The sequence below is a fragment of the Centroberyx affinis genome, unplaced genomic scaffold, assembly GCF_046629955.1.
Source record: "Centroberyx affinis isolate AG114_WGS23_722 - 3 ecotype Tasmania unplaced genomic scaffold, CSIRO-AGI_Caff_v1 ptg000828l_1, whole genome shotgun sequence".
Taxonomy (NCBI): Eukaryota; Metazoa; Chordata; class Actinopteri; order Beryciformes; family Berycidae; genus Centroberyx; species Centroberyx affinis.
In genome coordinates, this window is record NW_027279427.1 from 20,941 (window position 1) to 45,000 (window position 24,060).

Here is a 24,060-nt window from a genome sequence, read left to right on the forward strand (position 1 = left end):
TTCATACGTAAACAAGTTTTGATGTCAAACAACTTTGATGTCAAAGTAACTTACTTCTGGGATCCTTGTCTATCAGTTTACATGGACTGTTGCAATATAGTGATGTGTATAGTAGCACCTAAATCTTTTTAAGATCACAAGACAACATACTCTGGCATTTTATAATGAAGCACATTGTTGTATTAAGCAGTTGTATTAAATATGCTAAGCTATTACAGTACTTGCTAATGGTTAAGTTGCTAGCTTAGCTAAGCAGCCATACTTTTGATTAGGAATCGCTGGTTAGCTCGCTAGCCAACTAGCCTAACATCACTGTGTTCTCCATAGAAGAAATTAAGGCAGCTGACCAACTAGGGAGCAAAGCTAAAATTGTATTAAATAAATTGATAATTAAATAGGTCTGTATGTCATCGCCACAAATACGCCTGTGGTACTTGCTTCTTTACTGTGTCATTATTTTTAGCTCTTTGTTTATTGTGATTGTGTATTGCTGCAGGCCAAATTTTCCCTTTAGGGGCAACAAAGTCTTATGTACTTACTAGAGAAGTACTCCTGTTCAGAGATAAAATTTGGACTGAATCTACAGTGTGTCAGCGCTCTCCGCACCTCTGGATAACAGCCTTACCCCTGACGATGAGGATGAAGTGCTTGATGTCGGCGGGGTTGCTGTTGTTCTTGATGATGTACACCCCCTCGTCCTCCTCCTGCACGTCCTCCAGCACCAGGTGACCCAGCTGGTTGAGCTTGCCCCGTGGGTTCACCGCCTGGCCCGCCCGCAGCAGAACCACCTCAGACGAGGGCTTGGACCTGGATTTGAACACGACCTCGCCAAAGTTCTCCGACGGGACATCGATGTGAACGTCCTCGCCGAAGAACGCCGTCCTGTGCTCTTCTTTGACTGCTAGAGAACAATGAAAAAAGATGCACAGATAGATAGATAGATAGATAGATAGATAGATAGATAGATAGATAGATACTTAATGTTTGACAGTTCAGGTGAGCTGCGGAGAGAGAGAGGTCCTGGAAACATTTTAAGTCACATAATTTACCACAAAATCAATAGAGTAATGCAATAAGCACTGATGGATATATTGGGTCTTTACATGGCTAGATGACAGTATGTACAGTATGTACAATAGAATAGAAGAGGTGCGGAAAGAAAAACATTAACATTTAGAGGTAATACATCACCAGTTTAATTATCATGCATTTTAGATTACGATATATACACTGTGTGGGTTTACATAGATATGTACTGTATATTTAATCTTTATTTATCCAGGAGTGTTTGACTGAGCATGTATGCTCTTTTTCAGCCATGTATTGTCACCTGGGAGCTGCCCAGTACAACTCTCCGAAAGCCGCTGAGCAGCTCTACTGGAACAACTGGGCATAAATTGCTTTGCATTTCTCATTCACTTTCTCTGCCCAGCTTTTCCCAGCTGGTCTGGGAAGTGAACCCATGAGCCTCTGATCACAAGCCCCATCTGCTCTCATGCATATAATCTATTAATTCTCAAACAGCATTACTAGTCATGCACTACAGTCCAAACAAGCATGCGATTTTACCTTTCAAAGATGCTGACAGACCTGTGAAACAAACGATAGAGACAAGTTTATTTTAACATACTTTTTTTTTTAGTTCTCTGCTGATTTGTACAAAGACGTCTAAATAAGTCAGAGTTCCTTTGTTCTTAGAGAAGAGCTACACAACTTCCCAAAAAGCATAAACGCGTTTGAAATGTAAATGTCTCAGAGAGAACCAGAGAGAGAAAAAAAAGCCTTTTGTGATTACTGAACTGCTGCTCCACCCCACGTTTGGAAAATCCTGCAGCACTAATGCAAGGTAAAAGCAGGTTGCAGACTACTACAGCGGCTAGCCATGTACATTCTTATTATCTGATTCAAGAATCAAAATCAAAAAGCTTTTTCATTTGGGGTTTCTGAAATTAATCAATACATTTTCATTTTAAAGCTGCCCTAGGCAATATTTTTACATAAATATCACCCGTTTTATCAGCCTAAATCACACAGTGGAGCTGCAGTAGAGAGGAGCGTCCCATCCCCACCGATTGAGATACTGTAGATTTTCCCTGTTTGCCCAAATTAAATTTTGGTGTCAGGTATGGTCACTGGCGGGAAATCTTATGGCACATGAAGTGGCAAATCGAGCAGGCGCTCCGTCCAGAGAAAGCTGAACCTCTTCACCACCTCCTCCAACCACTAAGTTTACTGACATCACATTACATGATTTCTGGGTTTAGCAGTTACCTCTTGCTGCCATTTGGGGCCGCAAACATGTGAAATTGTCTTGTGAAGCTTAAAGTATTTAGATGATGCTCTAATGCTGAATGGCTTACAATGAGTGCAACAGCAGAATAAGCTTGAATCACCAACATTATAAGCAACTAAGAGTAAAGAGTGCAAAGTCAGAGCTACAGTGCCCGGCCAATAGATATTAACAAATATTTCTGTGACCCTACAATGAGCATTTAAGGGTTTTTGCCTCTTACCCTCTACCTCTATGTAGTTAATAGACACAGGAAACCCAGCCAGGTCTGTCACTTTGAAGACGCCCATGTCAGTCATGCGGACTTTCTTCATGATGAGCTCCGACCCCACCACAGTCAGCCTGCCCTCCAGCAGAGGGTCCAGCGGCACCACCAGGACCCCCTGGTCCACGATGACCCGCTCCTGATTGTCCGAGTTGGGCGTGTAGACGACGCTGACCTTGGAATGGTGCAGGTAGAGGTTGATCTTCAAGGTTTCTCCATAGGGGAGAAGGACGAAGTTCTGGTGCTCTGCGAAGAACCAAAGGGAGAAATAGGAACAAGAGCACAGAGTGTGTTTAGTTTGTTATTGGCAAGTGTGATAATGTGAATAGCTAACGATTCACTTTTTCTGGTCTGGACGCATTGTGTACATACTGTCATTGTCGGGTGAAAGCCTTGTATCTCCAAATTGTCAACTTTTCAGAAGCTAAGAAAAAACTGCTTTATTTTTAGCATGACCACCATGTATTTTAGAGTTTTCCAATGGGTTTTGAAAGGTTTTCATAAGCCCAAGGGTTGTAGAACTTCCTCGACCCATAGAGGAACGTGAAATCCTTAAATTTATGTTAAAATATGAAAATCACTGAACTTGGAGTTAGAAGGTTTTCACACGACAACAACAATATATTCTCCCATCTTTAAATCTGACCATATGGACACTTCACAACACACACACACACATCTGCTCTGTTAATCTAATACTGTGTAGAATGATGCACATTTTCACACCCTGCATATCAACTGTAAATTTGTAGATCTGTAAACTGCAAACATCTGTTAACTTGTAAATCTGTCAATAGTCAACATAGCAAGAATTATTTCAAGCCGATAAGAGTTCTGTATTAGCATGAGCAAGACACTGTAACTCAATCTTCAATATATTCTTTTGTTGTATTACCTACAATCAGTTACATTTGTTCTATTTGATATATTCTTAACTATATCCTATTCTTTGCAACTGCAAGGACCCAATTTCCCTACGGGCATAACCTAAGTTTCATCTCATTGTAAATAAAAGAAACCAAAGAAATATGACCTCTTGACCTCTCAAGATTATTAAGGTAATGCTACTACATCACAGTATGAGACTAGAAAATGTGCTCAGTAGAGCACAGACCTCCGCCACGTCTGACAACACCCCGCAACGACATTATGCACCTTTTGGTGATATGCCACGCCCCCTTTTGGCCAATCGACATGAAAAGTTAATCAGTTTTTCCTTGGCCCATAACCAACCTTCATACCAAGTTTTGTGCAAATCCATGCCCAACTTTTTGAGATATCCCGCTAACAGACGGACAGATGGACAAACACACAGCTGCGGGTGAAAACATTACCTCCTTGGTAGAGGTAATACTGTAGATAGACTCCAGGCCAAGATGATCATGTGTACCATGACAATAGAATGTGTGGAATAGAAACTTATTGACTGCACAAAAGCCCAAAAGTGGTTCAGAAAGATGACAAATATGAACACTGGAAGAAATGTTAGGAGCACCGTCCTGGCTGCTCACATTGCTCATGCAGCGATTTGAGCAAACTTGAGCAAACAGCATACTACATGTACACTCGCACACACACACACACACACACCAGCCAGCGCATATGCCCACACATACACACAAGATTGATAGATCAGTCAGTTAACCCTGAAAGGATGCTGCAAAACGGAGACTGCGCCTCACCTCTGACATTCAGACAGTTCCTCTTCCTGACTTTGCCATCACGGTCCAGCACTGTAAAGCTTCCTTCGTCCGCCATCCTGACCGCGTGCAGCGTCACCCGTTTCTCCGACACGCTGAGGCGACCCAGGTATTCCTCTGCCGACACCGCCGCCTGGCTGTACAGCACCACCGCCGGAGGCTCTGTAGCCTGATGCATGTCCGTCTCGTTGGACTGGGCCAGGCTGGGCCTTAACAGAGTCGTGAACGGAATAAGTTTGTTTTCCAACGGAAAACAGAGGACAGAGCAACCAACACATGGGCAATCAGTATCGATCAAGTAGGAGACGGGTTACTAACTTGTCCTTTGTTCTGTCCCCCTGTCTCCATATCCGTACCTGAACTCCAGTGTGATCGGGCCCTGGATGTCGTTGAGGGGAATGTTGTAGGTGTCTCCATACTTCACCACCTGCTCCAGGGCACAGTCTGACCAACAGGAAGACGGAATAAGGATAAATCCAGGTGACAAACTGCTCTATACCTGGGTTCTGTGAAACTTTATCATGGTATGGTAAAAGTAATTTTGTACAAATCAACTCTCTGATTTATCGAGCAACACATACTTAATAAAATGAAGAAAAAGTTGCATTATTGTAAAAATGTAACTTTAACTATAATATTCACACTTGAGTTGCAATTTTAATCTCTGAGAATCCCCTTCATATGTAACACAACAGAACAACTTACTTCTGGGATCCTTGTCTATTAGTTTACATGGACTGTTGCAATATAGTGATGTATATAGTAGTACATAAATCTTTTATGATCATAAGGCAACACATACTCTGACTGGACTGGACACAATCTGTACTTGCTTCTTTAATGTGTCATATACTGTAGGTTACTGTATTTTAGCTCTTTGTTTATTGTGACTATATAAGCCAGATTTTCCCATTAGGGACAACAGAGTCTCATGCACTGATTGTTTCTCCTCCACTGAACCATTTTTCTAGAGAAGCACTCCTGTTCAGAGATTAAATTTGGACTGAATCTACAGTGTGTCAGCGCTCTCCCCACCTCTGGATAACAGCCTTACCCCTGACGATGAGGATGAAGTGCTTGACGTCGGCGGGGTTGCTGTTGTTCTTGATGACGTACACCCCCTCGTCCTCCTCCTGCACGTCCTCCAGCACCAGGTGACCCAGCTGGTTTAGCTTGCCCCGCGGGTTCACCGCCTGGCCCGCCTGCAGCAGAACCACCTCAGACGAGGGCTTGGACCTGGATTTGAACACGACCTCGCCAACGTTCTCCGACGGGACATCGATGTGAACGTCCTCGCCGAAGAACGCCGTCCTGTGCTCTTCTTTGACTGCTAGAGAACAATGAAAAAAGATGCACAGATAGATAGATAGATAGATAGATAGATAGATAGATAGATAGATAGATAAAGTATGACAGCACATAATCATGCACAAAATCTATTAATTCTCAAACAGCATTCCTAGTCATGCACTACAGTCCAAACAAGCATGCGATTTTACCTTTCAAAGATGCGGACAGAACTGTGAAGCAAGAGATAGAGACAAGTTTATTTTAAAATGCATCTTTTTTTAGTTCTCCGCTGATTTGTACAAAGACCTCTAAATAAGTCAGAGTTCCTTTGTTCTTACAGAAAAGCTACACAACTTCCCAAAAAGCATAAAAGCGTTTGAAATGTAAATGCCTCACACAATAACAACTTAAAATAGACCGGACGTAAATACAATCAACCTCCTCATGAATTAACAAAAGAGGGAAGGCAAAATAAATAGAAATGAGATAGATCACAAAAGGCTTGAGCTCCTTTGGTGTGAAGTTGCAGAGAGTCTGTGCTAATCATTCGGCTAAAACAAATTCTGTTTTGCAGGAGGTCTGTTTCAGCCATTCAGCCGTTCATCCCACCAGATCCCAAGTGACTGATTATATTTGTGCTTACCAGTGCAGAACAGGGCGCTAAACACTGCAGCGCTGATTGCTTTCATCTTGACTACTAGGCCTCTGAAAAAAAGCACACACACACAATATACAACACAATAGTAAGCTTTTTATAGCATGATTATGGTTCCATAGAAACAAATGAAGAGTTTGTAGAAAAGTGACGTCTACTCTTCTGAAGTGAATGATAGCACAGAATTAAAACAAATTATGGGATGTTTTTCTAAACGATAGTAGGAAATTTATGTTCTTGGTGGACAAAATACAAACTTTTTACAGTGTGAATCAACTATATTTAAGATATTGTGAATGATGAACTTCACAAAATGATTTTTATGGATATTTTGGAATTGAACTCTTCAAACAACCTTTACATAAATTGACATACCATTATAAACATAGTTTGCAAATGTTCGTACCAACAACATGAATCTAATAGAGTTAATTGATCCTACAGACATATTTTGGTTACGTCCATACCAACAAAATGAAGCTGATAAAGAATAGAATAAACCAAATTAATTAATAAATTGGCATATAGTATAAGCTTACATGGTCATATCAAGAAAACAAAATAAGTAAAACTAAAGAAAACCACACATCCAAGTCAGTGATCCCTAATCAACAGTATAGCATGATGGCCGCTGCATCATTTCACATACTGGTGCTGAGTGCATCAGACCAGGGTGGGTCATTAACACCAATCTAGCTGCCTGGTGAATTTGGGGATTTACCACCAGACAGAAAGGCTAGCTTCCTCCCTCTGAAAACATCTGCACCCCACCAGCTTCTTTCCTTCGTGTCCCTGTCAACCTCACATTTTCACGTTCACATCTACATTAGGGGCATGTGTAACACTCTCATCCAGAGCGACTGACGCTGAGTGACCAGGTAGTGGTTCAATGTCTTCCTCCGGCACTTGAGATTTTGCGGAAAGTCTGCTGGATTGCTTTATGGCACAAAAGGGCGTTGTTCTTCCAGAGCAAACAGAGAAAAAACTTTCAGAGTTTCTGGCAAGGGCAGATGGTAGAGGAGTGAAAGGCCGATGGAAAAATCACTTCTAACATGTTTATCCTATTTAGAGCTGCAACGATTAATTGATTAATCGATTAGTTGTCAACTATTAAATTAATCGCCAACTGTTTTGATAATTGATTAATCGGTTTGAGTAATTTTTTAAGAAAAATAAGTCAAAATTCTCTGATTCCAGCTTCTTAAATGTGAATATTTTCTGGTTTCTTTACTCCTCTATGACAGTAAACTGAATATCTTTGGGTTGTGGACAAAACAAGACATTTGAGGACGTCATCTTGGGCTTTGGGAAACACTGATCAACATTTTCACCATTTTCTGACATTTTATAGACCAAACAACTAATCGATTAATCAAGAAAATAATCAACAGATTAATCGACAATGAAAATAATCGTTAGTTGCAGCCATAATCCTATTGAGTAAAGCCAAAGACAAAACAAACACTCATGGAGCGATGTCAAGGAGGGGGGACAAGTAGCACCATCCTCCATGCAACAGCAAGCAACGAGGTTCATGGGAAATGTGGTCTTAATTTTGAGAAACAGTAGCGTTAACAACACCACTGGCATTAGATAAAGGCTAACAATCGTCTCCACCATGGTCTTATTTGTTTACGGTAATTATACCAAGGTATCATAATTAATCTGACACTCATATACTGATGTTTAAAAATGGTACATGTAGCACCTTTAAATGATGAACTTCAGGTAAGGTTTTCTTACTAAAATGCTTATTCCCTTACTAAAGTGCCCCTGGAGCTGTTAGCGATTGAATGACTTGCTCAAGGACATGTCAGCAGGACAGATAGGAGCTTGAGTCCGGATCCTCCAGCTGAAGGCCAGCCTCCCCATTTGCTACGCACCCTCACTCCACTAAACAGCATTTCAGAAATGGGCTCCTCAAATACCGAAGGGAGTTAACTGCCAACTCTCCTTGACAAATCTAATCTATAGCGCTGCTGTAAAGTTAAATACACTATTAAGCCAAAGTTGCTGATACAGTTTTATAGCTAAAGTGTCTTGAAGGCAGAGGAGGCCTGCCAGAGTTCAAGACATCACACTGTGGGGCCAGCTGAAGAGAGGCTCTCCATTTCCCACATGGTGTGACGAGTCAATCATCTCTCCACTCACGACTCTGACCGCTGCCAACAGAGTGGCCACAAAGCAGACAGAAGACACGAGGAAGGAGAGACAGAGAAGGTTAGAGAAAGAAAGAAGCAGAGAGAAAGACAGAAAGGAAAGAGAGCTGAGACAGATGAAGACGGTGAGATAGAGGGAGGAGAGAAAGAGTGAGCCAGAGAGAAACAGGGCGGAAGAGAAAGAGCAAAGAAGAGAGAGAGAGAAGACAGAGAGAGAGAAAGAGAGAAACAGAGAGAGATTTACATCCAAGAGTACGTAGTCATCCCTTTGGGACGATGGGATGGACCAGAGCCAGCTGGCACCGGGCAACTCTTTCACCTTCCACCTCTACTGCACTGGATTAACAGCGGGGGAGAACATAAGGTGGGACAGACAGTTAAATGGATAGACAGATAGATGACACATAGATAGATAGAGAGAGGGAGAGAGAGGCGGGGGGGGGGGGAGAGAGAGAGAGAGAGAGGGAGAGAGAGAGAGATTTGCATACAAAACAGCATTGCTAAAAACCCTTCTCGAAGCACTCTGATCCTTGCCAGGCCAAGCCAGGCCGGCCAAGTCCGGCTCCTGGATCCAAAGGAATTTGAAACAACAGGATGTGACACGAACACGCCGTTAGAAACCTGGCTTGGGTGTCAGAGGAAAGCGGTGAGACTGGGCGAGTTATTTGAGTTATAAACTGGAAACCACTCATCCCATAGATATTTGGTTGAATTTGGCCCGTGGCACCTCCAGATGGCTCAACAGAAGTTCTGGTTTCTCTCTCTCTCGCTGTCCTCTACCTCGACTCGATTGCACCCAAATTTAGGTTCACATTTAGACGACAACATGTATTCCAATAATGTACAACCTCATCTCAGTCTCAATATAATGACATGGCCGACTGCAACGACTTGAAAAAGCCTGTTCAGCAGTTCAAAAAAAAAATGCACCAGCAATCATGGGCTGAAGGGCCTGAGCTTCTATATATCACAGAAAAGAGTTTTGTTTTTCCCACAATTGTGAATGTACAGGCCTACTGATTATTTGTATTTACCAAAATAAGATGAGTTCCAGTTTAATAGGCGCAACATCATAGATTTCTGGGTTCAAAAAGCGATCGTATGCGTGCCAGATTTTCATCGAGCTGCAGCAAAGTGTGAAATACGGGTTATTTTCTTGTTCTTATCCGCTGCTCCGTTATGAAATACAGCAGTTTGATAAAAATCACTGCATCTTGAAAGCCCGGGACAGAACAATAAAAAGCCATTGAATTTCTGCCAGCTTCTTCAGATGAGGGATTAGAAGAATGGCATATAAAAAAAACAAAAAAACAAAACAAAACAACACAAAACGCCTCTCCACTTTCCCGCTGCACGTCAACAAACACAAACACACTTCAAAATGATGCCCTAGTATTAAAGTGAGCAGGGAAAATTGCTCAAGCGGCTCGCAGTCCTTGAGCGGAACACAGTAATCATATCATATTTTCTAGCCCGAGCCTTGTGTAGCAGGTTTGAATCATCTTGCTTTAATGTTCTACAGATCCATTAGCTTATTGCATGTGTGTGTGTGTGTGTGTGTGTGTGTGTGTGCTTGCACCGGCGTAAATCACAGGTTTGATTCCCTGGATGGAGAGAACCATAAATCTGGAGACAAAATGAGAGGTTGTTGATGATTATATAAAAGTCCTACAACCTCTCACACATACACAAGCACAAAGATATAGTATACACACACACACACACACACACACACATTAATATACTGTGATACCCCCCCCCCCCACACACACACACACACACACACACACACACACAAAATCATAATAATAATTCCACCCTGCTCTCATTGTCCCATGTGATTAAACTGTGGATGGGTTGTCTCTGTCCGTCTGTCGAAAGCGATATCTCAGACACCACCGGTCTGATTTTGACAAAAGTTGGAGGGATGATGCGTCTTCTCACTGTGTTGCAACACATGAAAAATGACACTGATTGGCCTGATGGGGGCGCTATAATTAAAGGTCAAAATGTTTAACTCAAACGTGATATATCTCAGCTGCTATCAATCTGATCTTTCGTTCTGGCGTTTAAAAAGTAACACTGATTGGCCTGATGGGGGCGCTATAGTTAAAGGTGAGAATTTAAAACTTTTATAGCCCATAACTGCTACACCACCAGTCTGATTTTGATGAAATCAAAAGGGATGATGCAGCTTTTTACTGATTGGCCCAAACGGTGCCTGCATCATTCGTGGGGGATGACGTGTTTCACTTGTATCTTGTCCCAGCAGACACACACACACACACACACACACACACACACACACACACACACACAAGCCTATAAACAAGCACACATAAAACCACACACGCGGGCCTATTAGCTTACACACACACACATACACACACACACACACATAGATGAGCATGCACAAATACAACCCCCCAGTCCCAAGCATAATCATTCTAGAGAGACCGATAAATATTTGTCACATCTATTGTCTGGCCAGCGTGACTTTGCTCTCTTTTACTTACTGGCTGCTTCTAATGTTTTCAGTCCAGGAATTAGTCTCATTCCACTGCTGCAATCACTGTCAGTTGCACTGGATAAGAGCATCAGCTAGAGGCCTAAAATACAGATGTAAATATAGTCCTTTGGCTGAAGCCTGACTCTAAATGGGGTCACTCCTCTGCTGTCTCCTGTTATAACCAATTAGATCAATCAATCTGTAGGAGGTGTGGGTTGGGACTGACTGAAGTGTGTGTGTGCGTGTGTGTGTGTGCGTGTGTGTGTGTGTGTGTGTGTGACACATCCTGCATCCTGCCAGCTCATCTCCTCAGCCTGACATCCATTCTGACTGACGGACTTAAGAGCCTCTTTTCTCTCCCTCGTCTCTTCTCCCACACGAGCCGGGGAGGCGGTGTCATTTATCCTCCGTCCGCCTCTGGTTTCAGTATCGTCACTCCCATCTCCCTGTCTCTCTCTGTCTGTCTTTTCTCCGTCTCTGCCTTTCCTCTCTCTCTCTCTTTCTTTCTCTCTTGTTCTCTCCTGATTCCTCATTTTTCTCGTTCTGCCTCCTCCCTTCTTGTCTTCTCTATTCTATCCTTCCCTCTTTCTCATCCCTCCCATCTACAGTGGTTTCCCCTTAGGATCAGGCCGATATTTGGCTTTTATCAACTATCAGATATCAGCCAGTCAGTGTGTCGTCTACTGCCGATATGATGGAGGTTCCTCCCTGACCACAGCTACACCAAACAGTCTGTGGAACCTGCAATGACATTTTATTCTCCTCATTTCCTAATGTATCCCAGAGTTTCGCGACTATTGAATAGGTGTGGTGGGTCACCTTGCCTTAAGGAGCTGATAACTGTAAAATAATGGGTTTCAGTGGAGAGTTTTAGTGTCCCATGATGGTCTAAATGCTGTTTCAGAGGCTTTTCCACACTGCCATGCGTGAAATTCTGGGGGAAAACATGCATTACTTGGCATTTTTTGGCATGAAATGGTCAAATTTAAAGATATTCAGTAGCATCACATACTGTATATCAAGACTTTAGTCTAAAAATAATGGGAGCGGTACTCGCCTTCAAAACCCCTTATCGGTCAAACCCTAGTTCCTCTCCTCTCCGGATCTCCCTGTCTCCTTCTGTCCTCTTTCTCCCCCTCTACTCCCCCCCCCCCCCACGCAGCCCATAAAGCCAGGAGCAGTGCTGCTGGCGCACCGAGGGTGTGTCACGAACAGCATGAATGGGGCTGTCCCGTTACTGAGCTGTCCGAAAGGAGAAGAAGGAGAATGGAGATGACGGCGAGGGGGGGGGGGGGACCGCAGTACAGGCAATTAATGAGATGAGATGAAGATACAGAATGAAAGAGAGAGAGAGAGACAGAGAGAGAGAGAGAGAGAGAGGGGTGGATAGAGTGTAAGATGGATCTCTTTCAGCCAGATACTCTTATATACCAGTGAATGTGCATATTTTGGTTTTAATTCTCACAGGGAAATAAAGATGGAATGCATTTGCTTTCTCCCTCTCTCTCTCTCTCTCTCTCTCTCTCTCTTTGTCTCTGATTCTCTCTCTTTCTCACATTCCTTCATGGACATCAGTTGGGTATGGTAAAGGTTTGGGCACTCTCCATACCTTATAATAATAATAATAACCTTTATTTGTATAGCACCTTTCATACACAACATGCAGCTCAAAGTGCTTTACATCAATAGAAGGCAGATAAAAGACAGATAAAAAGATAAAATTAATATAAAAGAACAAGCAAAATGCACTGCATTAAAAGAATCAAATCAAGGAAAATAGAAAGATAAAAGAACACAAATACTCCCACTTTTAGATGCACATTGTGAGTGAACCCATATGTTTTTCTGTAATGGTCTAAATAGCCTCATAAGTGATCATCCAGCAGGTTTCTAGCATGATAATGCTCCGTAAAGATGAAAAAAAACCCTGCCAAATCTATTTGTAAGGCATATGTAAAACTAAATCACATCAGGTGAGCATTCAGGAGGAGTGTTCCCTCTAAGATGCTCAGTTTGGTGACCTAGGATTAATAATTTATCCCGTCTTGTCAAGTATTCCTGATTCATCAAGCATGCTTAACCCCGCACACAGTAAATGAAACACGTCTATCTAAATATGTCCCTCTCCTCTCTCTCTCTCTCTCCCTCTTTCTCTCCTGTGCTCAGTGACAAATACTTAGTCAGCAGCTATCATTATGCTGTGCCGTAGTGCCCATGATCAATTGCGTAACCATTTCCACCGGGATGGCCGAGAAAACCCCCCCTCCTAATTCATACGGGAATACTGTATATATATATATCCCACACAGGCAGAAGACGTGATAATGCAGCACAGCCCAGGCAACATACAGAAAATTATTATGATAACACCATGCGTCAAACCCACCTGATCAGATTTACCAACACGAGAGCAGGTTTTTTATTTATTTAATTGGCTAAAAGACAGCAGAGGAAAAGACTGGTGAATTTACAGCGTTTTAACCTGAAACCGGCAGGGAGGAGGAGGCCACGCAGCGCACGAGCAGCCCATTTCATAACGTCTCATCTGAACAGTGACTGAATACACTGGATTTCATCGTTTATACCCGGGCGATACAGAAACTTCACACCTCTCCCAACATGTTTGGAAAGCATCATTTATGTCTGTAATAGCTGTCATGCCGCGCGCCTCGGCTGCGTTACTGATGGTTACACGCCCTAAAACCAGCCGCTGTATACTGCCGTGTGGGACGGCTCGACATACGATAAATAATCAGCAAAGCAAAGCAGAAACTGCACAATTTAACCCATTAAGGCCTTGGTTGAACGAGATAACTGAAAAATGATCAATTACAGTTATAGGCTATCATAATCGGATGCTGGTAATTACCTTTGTCAAGCCTTGAATCCAAAAAACACACCTTGGAGCGGGCGGGGCTCGGGAAGTGGGATTTTCGGAAAATCGTCTCTTTTTTTTTCTTTTTTTTCTTCTCTCTCTTTTATTAATGTCTTCCACCCCCCTCGCCCCCAACCCGACAACAGACTTCAATGGGGCTGGATCGGGATTAGCTGGAGACTTTCGGTTGATGTCGGGCTTGTGGACCAACTGAGCTCGGCGATCCTCGGGAAGCTTCGTCAGAAACCGTGAGATCTGGCACGGAGCCACGGCGGCCGCGCTGCTGCCGGTCCTCAGGAGAGATGCAGGTTTCTCTTCCCCAGCCTCATGCTCATTCATCCAGCCTGCATGCTCCTTTAAAGGGGAAATCCTCCCATACTCTTACATTGATATATGTATATATATATGTATATTACTAGTCTGTAATGTAATGGAGTTTTTATGATGAAGTGTTACTTTTTTGGTGTACCCACTACTTTCCCTCAACATCCTACTTGAGGGTTTTTTTCTACTTCAGATTTCCTACATTTCCCAGAATGCCCTTCGACACCCCCCACGTGCCTGAACTTGTTACATTCAGCTGTGGGTTGTAGGCGACATGTAGTTGGAGAGGCAAACGGTGATAGCGATTGCATAGAAAGAGCAAAGGTGAGTTTTCCCTGTCAAGAAAAAGTCAAAAGACATGTCATGTGGCTGCATTGCATTCTGGTCTATTGAGTCCACTGTCGCTGGAGAAATTGGTCTCTCTGCCTCTTCTACGATTGATTTCTCGCTGTATGAACGGTGCAAAATGGCGGCTTTAGAAAGGAGCCCTCGCTCTTTGATTCAAAACCTGATGATTACCTTTCATGTTGTTGATAGACAATTCTGCAGCTATCAATCTCTATATGGAAATGTTTCGATGTGACCTCATGTTGCCTACATTTGGCCAGTTATCCACCGGAATAAGAGCAAAATAGAGCAAAAAAGACAACTAAATGGGCACAATTAACTAATCACTAAAGTGTTTTAAGGTGGGTTTTTCCTTGAACTGCACAATCCGGGTTCAAGCCTCCATCTGCTCTGCTGAAGTGTCCTTGAGCAAGTCACTGAGTGTGTTTACATGCACATCAGTATTCTGAATACGAGCCTAATCCCAGCTAAGGTCTTCAGTCACCAGTTTTTTCACATACCTGTATACATTGAGATAGTCTAAGGTTCTATAGTTTTACCACTGTGTTCGTGAGTGGCGCCTTATTGTGAAGCTTGTGACTCCATGAAACAGCATTAGCACGGTTTGCCAGACACAACAATAGTCAGGATATGGTCGTTCCAACCCACAATGCTCTGTGCCCAGCTCTACAGGCTTCAACACTCCAGTCTGTCTAACACACAGTTTCACAAATCTTAAATAGTCCACCGCACTCGAGAAGCCAGTAATGGTATAATGGCCTGGCTTCTTGTTGACTGCGGTGGGCTATTTAAGATTTGTTAAACAGGATAATGGTGTTTACATGCTAATATCGACATATCCCAGCTACTGGGTTCAGGTTTTTTACTATGGGCTCACCCGGGTCGACGGAATATTTGAATGTCCCGAATATAATTATATTGTATTCTATTATATTCCATTTTATAATTATTAATAATGTTAATGTGTATGTAAACCCACTCATTGAGTCCCAGCCAGCTCCAGGGTTTGCTGTACTGTAACCGGCCCTGACCTCTGACCTCTGAAAAGAAAAGAATCAATCAAGTATCACATAATTGTAACTGAAATGTGACCATTTTGATGAAAGATGCCATATTGGGAAGTGTGTTTACTCATACAGCTCTCAATCCATTTGTTGACATCAGAAAAAGTGTAATGACTTCCTGGAATCTCATTGTAAATCAATATAGAAGAGTGTCTACAAATCCACTAATAGCCCTTCATCATCTCCTGCTAATAACACCAGTCAATACAAGGATTTTTTTTTTTTTTTTTAGAAATGCCTTTTTATTTTTCAGAAACTTTTCACTATCACTGGGATCCCAAGTCAAACATTTCAACAGGAATAGTAGTTAAAAAAACAAAACAAAGAGTGCAAACAAACAATAATATAATAGACGTACATACACTTGGCTTGGAGGATCACAAATTGAATACAAATGACTTCTGTTGGATCTGATTGCATACTGTAGTGGCTCAGAGTGTAAACAGTTACCAGAATGTGAGTTTTGCTTTTTGGTGTATTTCTTTTTCTTTCTTAAACTGTTGGTCTTTTAAGCGTTTAGTGTGTTTCACAAAGCCTGCAGGGCTCTTTAAACCTGCCACAATGGTAATGTATAATATCAAATATACACAGGCATCAGACATTAAAGCATTCTTTGTTAATTTCTGACCCTCTGTTTCCGATACTTTTACATGTTTTTGTCCACTAGAAGAAGCAGATGTAGAAAAAATGTATTCAAAACTCTCACTATGGTCAAATGGACTGAGATAGATTGTAAAACATTAATTATTCGACCTCTCTCCATGATTTATACTATATATGATTCTGTAAAACCAAACACATCCCACGGTTCATTTTTTTTTTTAATTTTGATTAGTGGTGTTTAATTTACTTGCAGTGGAAAATAGATGAAGGTTGTGTCAATATCACTGCTTTTCCACTGTAACTACAATTCTGGTGTATTTTTTCCTTATTTGAATCAGAAGTTTACATGGTAATTCATGTGTGGAGTAAGTTTCACGACCCTGTTAAAAGCCAAACACTGTATATTTTCAGACATAAAGGTCAAAGACAAAATAAGCTTTGTTTTCTTTCTTCCTGCTGGAAAAAATGACTTAGCAGATACATGGTTCTCATCTGACAACAGCAAAGATGCAGATATGTAATGGAAAATAGATGCAGCTAATGCTAATATGTTTTTGGGAGACCCAGGCTTGGCCCGGGGCATCGGTGGTGTTTGTTCCTCCTCAGGACGTTGGCTGGCGTCTGAGAGAAAAATCCTCCTGCTGCTGCTGCTGCTGTTGTGTAACACTGTGAAAACCTTGTATCTCCGAAAAGGTCAATTTTTCAGAAGTTCAGTAAAAGAGCCCCTCTTGTCTGATTGAAATTACGCAATATATTTTGAATGAGCTCAGTGCACTGCAGAGAAGCCCACTGAAACCTTCTTTATTGTCTTGCTAGGACATTTTATTTTTTGTGTTGTGCCTCTTGGACTGAATGAATCTCACTCCTCAGAGAACATGGCGAACTTCTGAATCTAGTGAGAAAAGAATGGAAAAAACATCTGAATTGGGGTTATGAGGCTGTTATGTGACAGCCAGTCAAATTAGAAAATATCAAAGTTTCCTTTTTCATACACGTGTACTGGAGCATTCTGTCGCCCATAAAAATGACTTTGCTAACGCTCGTGGACAGTGGAAAAAGACACAAGAAAAGGGGTTTGATGATCTGAACGCCTCACAGCTGTAGATTGGGATGGAGAGAGGATGATGTGTGAAATGTGTTTTGTCCCAAACTAGACAGTCAGATATGTTGAAGATGATAAATCCATTTTAAGAGTGTACTGTCTCAATAAAGAGTAATACTGATGGTATTGTCCTGCCTACTACACAAATTCACATTTACCCATTAGAGTTGATCTTGATGCAAAAATGGCAAAAGTAATTAACACTGATAATGGCCTGACTTCTTGTTCCTGAAGCTTACTTTCAATGTTGTGTCCGACAATGACTTGCTTTAGTCGTTTCTGGATCAGGGTTCGGTTTCCCAAAAGCATCTAAGTTACAGTTATAGGGCTTTTAACATTTCTCTTTCTTTGACTTAACCCAGGTTTAACTGCTCTAACCCTGCTTTAACCCAGGTTTAACTGCTCTAACCCAGGTTTAACTCCTCTAACCCAGGTTTAACTGCTTTAACCCTGCTTTAACCCTGGGTTAACCGCTTTAACCCTGGTTTAACTGTTTTAACCCTGGCTTAACCGCTTTAACACTGGTTTAACTGTTTTAACCCTGGCTTAACCGCTTTAACCCTGGTTTAACTGTTTTAACCCTGGCTTAACCGCTTTAACCCTGGTTTAACTGTTTTAACCCTGGCTTAACCGCTTTAACACTGGTTTAACTGTTTTAACCCTGGCTTAACCGCTTTAACCCTGGTTTAACTGTTTTAACCCTGGCTTAACCGCTTTAACCCTGGTTTAACTGTTTTAACACTGGCTTAACTGCTTTAACCCTGGTTTAACTGTTTTAACCCTGGTTTAACCGGGTAAACAAGCGTTTTAGTCAGTATGTGTGAACAGGGGTTAGCTAACCCGGGGTCAAATGCTGCGTTGCATTCAAAGTCGGAAGTCGGAAATTCACAGATGGGAATTTTATCTGGGAATTACATTACAACCTCTGTGCTTATGTTATGTCAATGATATTTGGCAATTTCTATGTTTAACCTTTTACCACAACTTTTTGAGTGTGGAATGCTGAAAAACAAACTTAAGTGAATTTAATTCTGAAGATTATAAACATTAAAGTAATTCTGTGTAGTGTTTCCAGTGTAGGAAAACTCAACTTGAAGGGCGGTTCTGTCGCATTTTTCCTAGTTGAAAGTCGGAATTTCCGAATTTCCGACTTTCCAACTTTCCGACGTCTCTGGAACGCAGCAAAAGATAAACCCTAAGCTAAGAAAGTGAAGCGTAAAAACAGCTTATGATTTGTTCGTTTGCGAAAAGATGCAACGCAAAACAGATTTTGGGAGGCCTGGCTTGGGAAAACAGGCCCGCATGGTCTCACAGCAAACTGTGGAACATTTATTTGGTCACGTAATTTTTTTTATCCAGCTTCTCTTTCACTTCTCCGCCTATATTCATCCTTCGTTCTTACTCCTTCCTGTCATTTCTCTCACTCCCACACTCCTCTTCCTACCCCTCTTCCTCCTTTCTGCTACATTCCTTCATTTCACATCACAACATTAATTTTTTGTTGTTTTTGTTTTTTTTTAAGTCTTTTCCGATTTTTTGGTGTACGATTTCTTCCTCTCAGCTGTTCACCTCTCTCCTCGCTCAGCTCACATTTTCTTCGTTTTTGTTTCGGTCGCTCGCCTAGGCGTCTTCCTCCGCCTCCTCCTCGAACTCGCCCTCCTCCTCGGCGGTGGCGTCCTGGTACTGCTGGTACTCGGACACCAGGTCGTTCATGTTGCTCTCCGCCTCGGTGAACTCCATCTCGTCCATGCCCTCGCCGGTGTACCAGTGGAGGAAGGCCTTGCGGCGGAACATGGCGGTGAACTGCTCGGAGATGCGCTTGAACAGCTCCTGGATGGCGGTGCTGTTGCCGATGAAGGTGACGGCCATCTTGAGGCCGCGGGGCGGGATGTCGCAGACGGCCGTCTTGACGTTGTTGGGGATCCACTCCACGAAGTAGCTGCTGTTCTTGTTCTGGACGTTCAGCATCTGCTCGTCCACCTCCTTCATGGACATGCGGCCGCGGAACACGGCGGCCACCGTCAGGTAGCGTCCGTGGCGCGGGTCGCAGGCCGCCATCATGTTTTTGGAGTCGAACACCTGCTGGGTGAGCTCGGGCACCGTCAGCGCCCGGTACTGCTGGCTCCCCCGGCTGGTCAGGGGGGCGAAGCCGGGCATGAAGAAGTGCAGGCGGGGGAAGGGCACCATGTTGACGGCCAGCTTCCTCAGATCGGCGTTCAGCTGGCCGGGGAAGCGCAGGCAGGTGGTCACGCCGCTCATGGTGGCCGACACCAGGTGGTTGAGGTCGCCGTAGGTGGGCGTGGTCAGCTTGAGAGTGCGGAAGCAGATGTCGTAGAGGGCTTCGTTGTCGATGCAGTAGGTCTCGTCTGTGTTTTCTACCAACTGGTGGACTGACAGGGTGGCGTTGTAAGGCTCAACCACTGTGTCTGATACCTGGAGGGGGGAGAGAAGGAGAGAGGGAGAGGGAGGGAGAGAGGGGGGAGAGAGAGAGAGAGATGGAGAGAGGGAGAGGAAGGGAAAGAGAGAGAGAGGGGGGGGGAGGAAGGGAGAGAGAGAGAGTGGGGGGGAGTGGGGAGAGGAAGGGAGAGGGGGAGAGAGAGAGATGGAGAGGAAGGGAGAGGAGAGAGAGAGGGGGGGAGAGGAAGGGAGAGAGGGAGAGAGGGGGGGGAGAGAGGGAGAGGAAGGGAGAGGGGGAGAGAGAGAGATGGAGAGAGAGTGAGAGGAAGGGAGAGGAGAGAGAGAGAGAGGGAAAGGAAGGGAGAGGGAGAGAGAGGGAGAGGAAGGTAGAGAGGGAGGGAGAGAGAGATGGAGAGAGAGAGGGAGAGAAAGGGAGAGAGGGAGAGAGAGAGATGGAGAGGGAGAGGAAGGGAGAGAGGGAGAGAGAGAGATGGAGAGAGAGAGAGGGAGAGAGAGAGAGATGGAGAGAGAGGGAGAGGAAGGGAGAGAGGGAGAGAGAGGGAGAGGAAGGGAGAGGAGAGAGAGAGGGAGAGGGAGAGAGAGAGGGAGAGAGAGAGAGAGAGATGGAGAGAGAGAGGGAGAGGAAGGGAGAGAGGGAGAGAGAGAGAGAGGAAGGGAGAGGAGAGAGAGAGGGAGAGGGAGAGAGAGGGGGAGAGAGAGAGAGGGAGAGAGAGAGAGAGAGAGAGAGAGTGGGAACAAAACATCAGTTATGTCTGATATACATTATACATATTCTGATATAAATTATACATATATTAAAGGTTCAATAAGTAACGTTTTTCTGCTCCATAGCACAAAATGACAATAATATATATGTGCAGGGGGTTGATAGTTATTGCCACAATTACCTGGCCAGAAAAAAAAAAATCACTTTCCAGCCCATTTTCAACTGCTGAACATTGTATGAATTTTGGAGAAGGCACCAATAATAAGTTAATATCTAATAGGAAATGTATTGTACAAGACAATACGAACAAATCACATTATATACATGGGATAATATTTCTTTCGGTCATGCGTTACCTTAGGAGAGGGCACCACGCTGAAGGTGTTCATGATGCGGTCGGGGTACTCCTCCCGGATCTTGCTGATGAGCAGGGTGCCCATGCCGGAGCCGGTGCCTCCTCCCAGGGAGTGTGTGAGCTGGAAGCCCTGCAGGCACTCGCAGCTCTCCGCCTCCTTCCTCACCACGTCCAGCACAGAGTCCACTAGCTCCGCCCCCTCCGTGTAGTGACCTTTGGCCCAGTTGTTACCTGCTCCACTTTGGCCTGGGGGATACAAAAAAAAAAAGAGGGATTATTTCTTGTGCAACACTGCAAGGGCTTGGGTTTGACTCTAACTGGTGCCACCCTTTCTGAAAATGCATGCACTTCTGGTATTGTTAGACACTTTGGATAAGTGTCCGCCAAATGTGATATGTTAAGAGTAATGCCAAAAAAACCCCAAAGAAAACGGGAGCTGATATAATTTTACCCCAGACATAGTACAAAACTAAAACTACATAACACCTAATTTTGTGCTGTCTTAACTCCTTGCTGGATGAAAAAGACCTGGTGGAACTAATCGCATTATTTCTTTTTTAATCTATTCTTGAGACGGGGAAGCTGGCAGAGAACACGTTCTTATTAAGAACAACAGCCTGGGGACATTACATCGATTCTCTACTTCACTACCCCCGGAAAATTTATTTAAAATCAGTGCTAATAAATGACAACGTTTTTTTCCATTTTTGATGTTGACATGTGACAAAACTGGGCAAAAGTCAACATTTCATTTTTTTTTAAATGTTTGACAGCATCCAGCAACTCACTAGATATCAGTCAGTCAGTGAGCAGAAGCCACATTTGGTTTTATACTGGGATTATCTGACAAGAGTGAGCTTGTCTGTGGCATATAGGACAGTCAGTTGTGCTATATTTGTCAAATGGAAAGGAAGAAACCACAAAGTAGGGCAGCAGGGTGACCTAGTGGTTCTGTCCTTCAACCGGAGAACCCGGGTTCAAGCCTGTGTGTCGGCAAGCCTCCGCCCTGCTGAAGTGTCCTTGAGCAAGAAGCTGAATCCCTACCGGCTCCAGGAGCGCTGTTCCGTACCCGAGCCTGAACTCTGACCTCCCTGTTTAGAGAAACTAGCTCTGTCCTTGGAGCTGTATACTCACCAAAGACAAAGTTGTCGGGTCTGAAGATTTGTCCGAAGGGTCCGGAGCGGACTGAGTCCATGGTGCCTGGCTCCAGGTCCACCAGGATGGCTCTGGGCACGTACTTCCCACCTATACACAAAACACACACACACACACACACACAAAACACACCAGTTTAACACTGCATGTAATGGTAAACTTTTAAGAAACACTCAGGGGAACCAAGATTAGACGGTGGGTCTTTTTTCACATGCAGAGGTAAAGCCTGACTATTTTGGGCAGTTGGGCAAAATCCCTGTGATTTTAATTGGCTACAGTCCCAATATCATGTCCATCAGCCCATATTTTAGCCCGGGCAAATCAGGAATGTTTTTCATTTTATTGGTCTAAACACATGCAAGAGCTTTGGAAAGGACATTAATGAAAGGTAATTAACCAGGCGACTATAGTTGGCTCAGTTTGGTAAGGTAGAGTGAAAGGTGGAAAGGTTAAGACTTTCCTACAGCTGGTGAAGGGGTGCAGTGCCTCCATGTGACCACTAGATGGAGTATAACATCACAAAACTACAGGAAGCAACCCAAAGCGCGGCCCACAGTACGGTTCATCTCATTTTATCTGACTTGGGCCTCAGTGTGGTTCAGCATGTACCTACCAGTGGCCTCGTTGTAATACACACTGATCCGGTCCAGCTGCAAGTCGCTGTCTCCATGGTAGGTTCCTGTTGGGTCGATGCCGTGCTCATCGCTGATCACCTCCCAGAACTACACACACACACACACACACACACACACACACACACAAAGATCAGTACATTAGTAAAGAAGCCTTGTACTGTAATGAAATTGGTACTACTATAAACAAATATATATAACACACAGTGACAAACAGTTCAATACTAATTAATTATATAGTTATGTCTAGTGCTATTATTTCCTGCTGACGAGGCCTTAAAGGAGCCAGCAGTAGAAGTCTACCCACCATTATTAAATACAGTGAAAACAACGTATAAAATCAAAGTATTGGGAGATTTACACACTATATTAAAAATGCTTCTTTTCTTTTCTGTGTCCAGTCACTTCTCTTGTTTACTCATTTTGTGCTTTAACAACTCAAAAGAGAGACGTAAGGTGGAAAACACATTGGGAAACCATCCAGACATTGAACATTCACACTACATATAAAATCCATTGAAAAGACTGATGGCACCGTTTTTGTTTATCATCTTTATTTTTTTGTTTGCTTCATTATTACCTCCGCCAAGGAGGTTATGTATTCGGTGCCGTTTGTTTGTTTGTTTGTTTGTCAGCAGGATTACGGAAAAACTACTGGCCCGATTTTCGTGAAACTTGGTGGAAGGGTGTAGCATGGACCAAGGAAGAACCCATTACATTTTGGAGCGGATAAATTGGTTGCACTTGCACATTTGCATATCATAGAAGACTGGACTATTGGCCTTGGCGCAGGTCTGCGCTCTCCAAGTGCCCTTCTAGTTTGCTTTTTTTTTTTTTACCTCAATCCATTTTTAAATTGTTTTATCCTTTTATTAGTTATCAATAAAAGTGCATCGGTGTCGTTAGATTGAAGTCTATCACTTGATAAAAGTGATAAAACTTGATCTTTGAACATTAACAACCAATTCTTCACCCCTAACAACATTAAATCTTCCCCTGGCTTGAAACCTGAAAAGGCAATTTGCAGCTTTAATTCTTGATTCTTGATAAAAATGCTGTGCAAGTGTATTCAGTTGAGGTATTCAGTCAAAAGTTATGGAAAATATTGAAGTTCTATGTATGAAAATGGCAACCTGTCTTAGAAAGCTGTGTCTTTGTGTATTTATTAGGGCTGATTCACTCAGGGGGAAAGTGGAGTTTGAAAACACTGCTGGTTCACAATCAGTCCTCAGTCCTCTCCGTCTCCCAGGGCCGGGCCAGCTGACATCTAATTACCTTTTAGCGGTCACAAGACGCAGCCTAAACACAGCAACATGCTCTGAAACTCCCATGTGCAAGGCTGCCGGTTCTATCTTTAAATAATCTGAGTGTGTGAAAGAAGGTATTCTGCAGTAAACAGTCGCCCTTGTGCCGAACTGTGTCCATGTTCTCTATCTTCTGCCACGCACATTTCAAGCTCCACTTCACGGCCACACCACTCGCTGCATCATGTGTGTGTGTGTGTGTGTGTGTGTGTGTGTAAGTGGCCAAGCATGCAGCGACCTGTCACCTTTGCATCCAGCCCATTTCTGACCTGAGGACTTTTTTTAAATAAGAAGGAACTGTAGCTT

The 24,060-nt window shown here is 43.3% G+C and overlaps 1 protein-coding gene across 12 annotated transcripts in view; it reads right to left on the reverse strand.

Moving 5' to 3' along the window:
- Positions 1-15,721: 15,721 nt before the first annotated feature.
- The window catches only part of LOC139645191 (tubulin beta chain-like), a 12,624-nt gene continuing 4,285 nt past the window's right edge, over positions 15,722-24,060 (reverse strand). Inside the window, exons 2-6 of one of the 12 annotated variants that reach the window (XM_071520834.1) lie at positions 22,432-22,540; positions 21,798-21,908; positions 20,665-20,909; positions 19,546-19,617; positions 15,722-19,044 (exon numbers count right to left, since the gene is read on the reverse strand). In XM_071520834.1, coding sequence (XP_071376935.1) covers positions 18,805-19,044; positions 19,546-19,617; positions 20,665-20,909; positions 21,798-21,908; positions 22,432-22,540 — 777 coding nt within the window. In that variant the 3' untranslated portion in view covers positions 15,722-18,804. Of the gene's footprint in view, positions 19,618-20,664; positions 20,910-21,797; positions 21,913-22,426; positions 22,541-24,060 lie in introns of all 12 variants that reach the window. The other 11 variants (XM_071520833.1, XM_071520838.1, XM_071520835.1 and 8 more) reach the window with 11 other exon arrangements.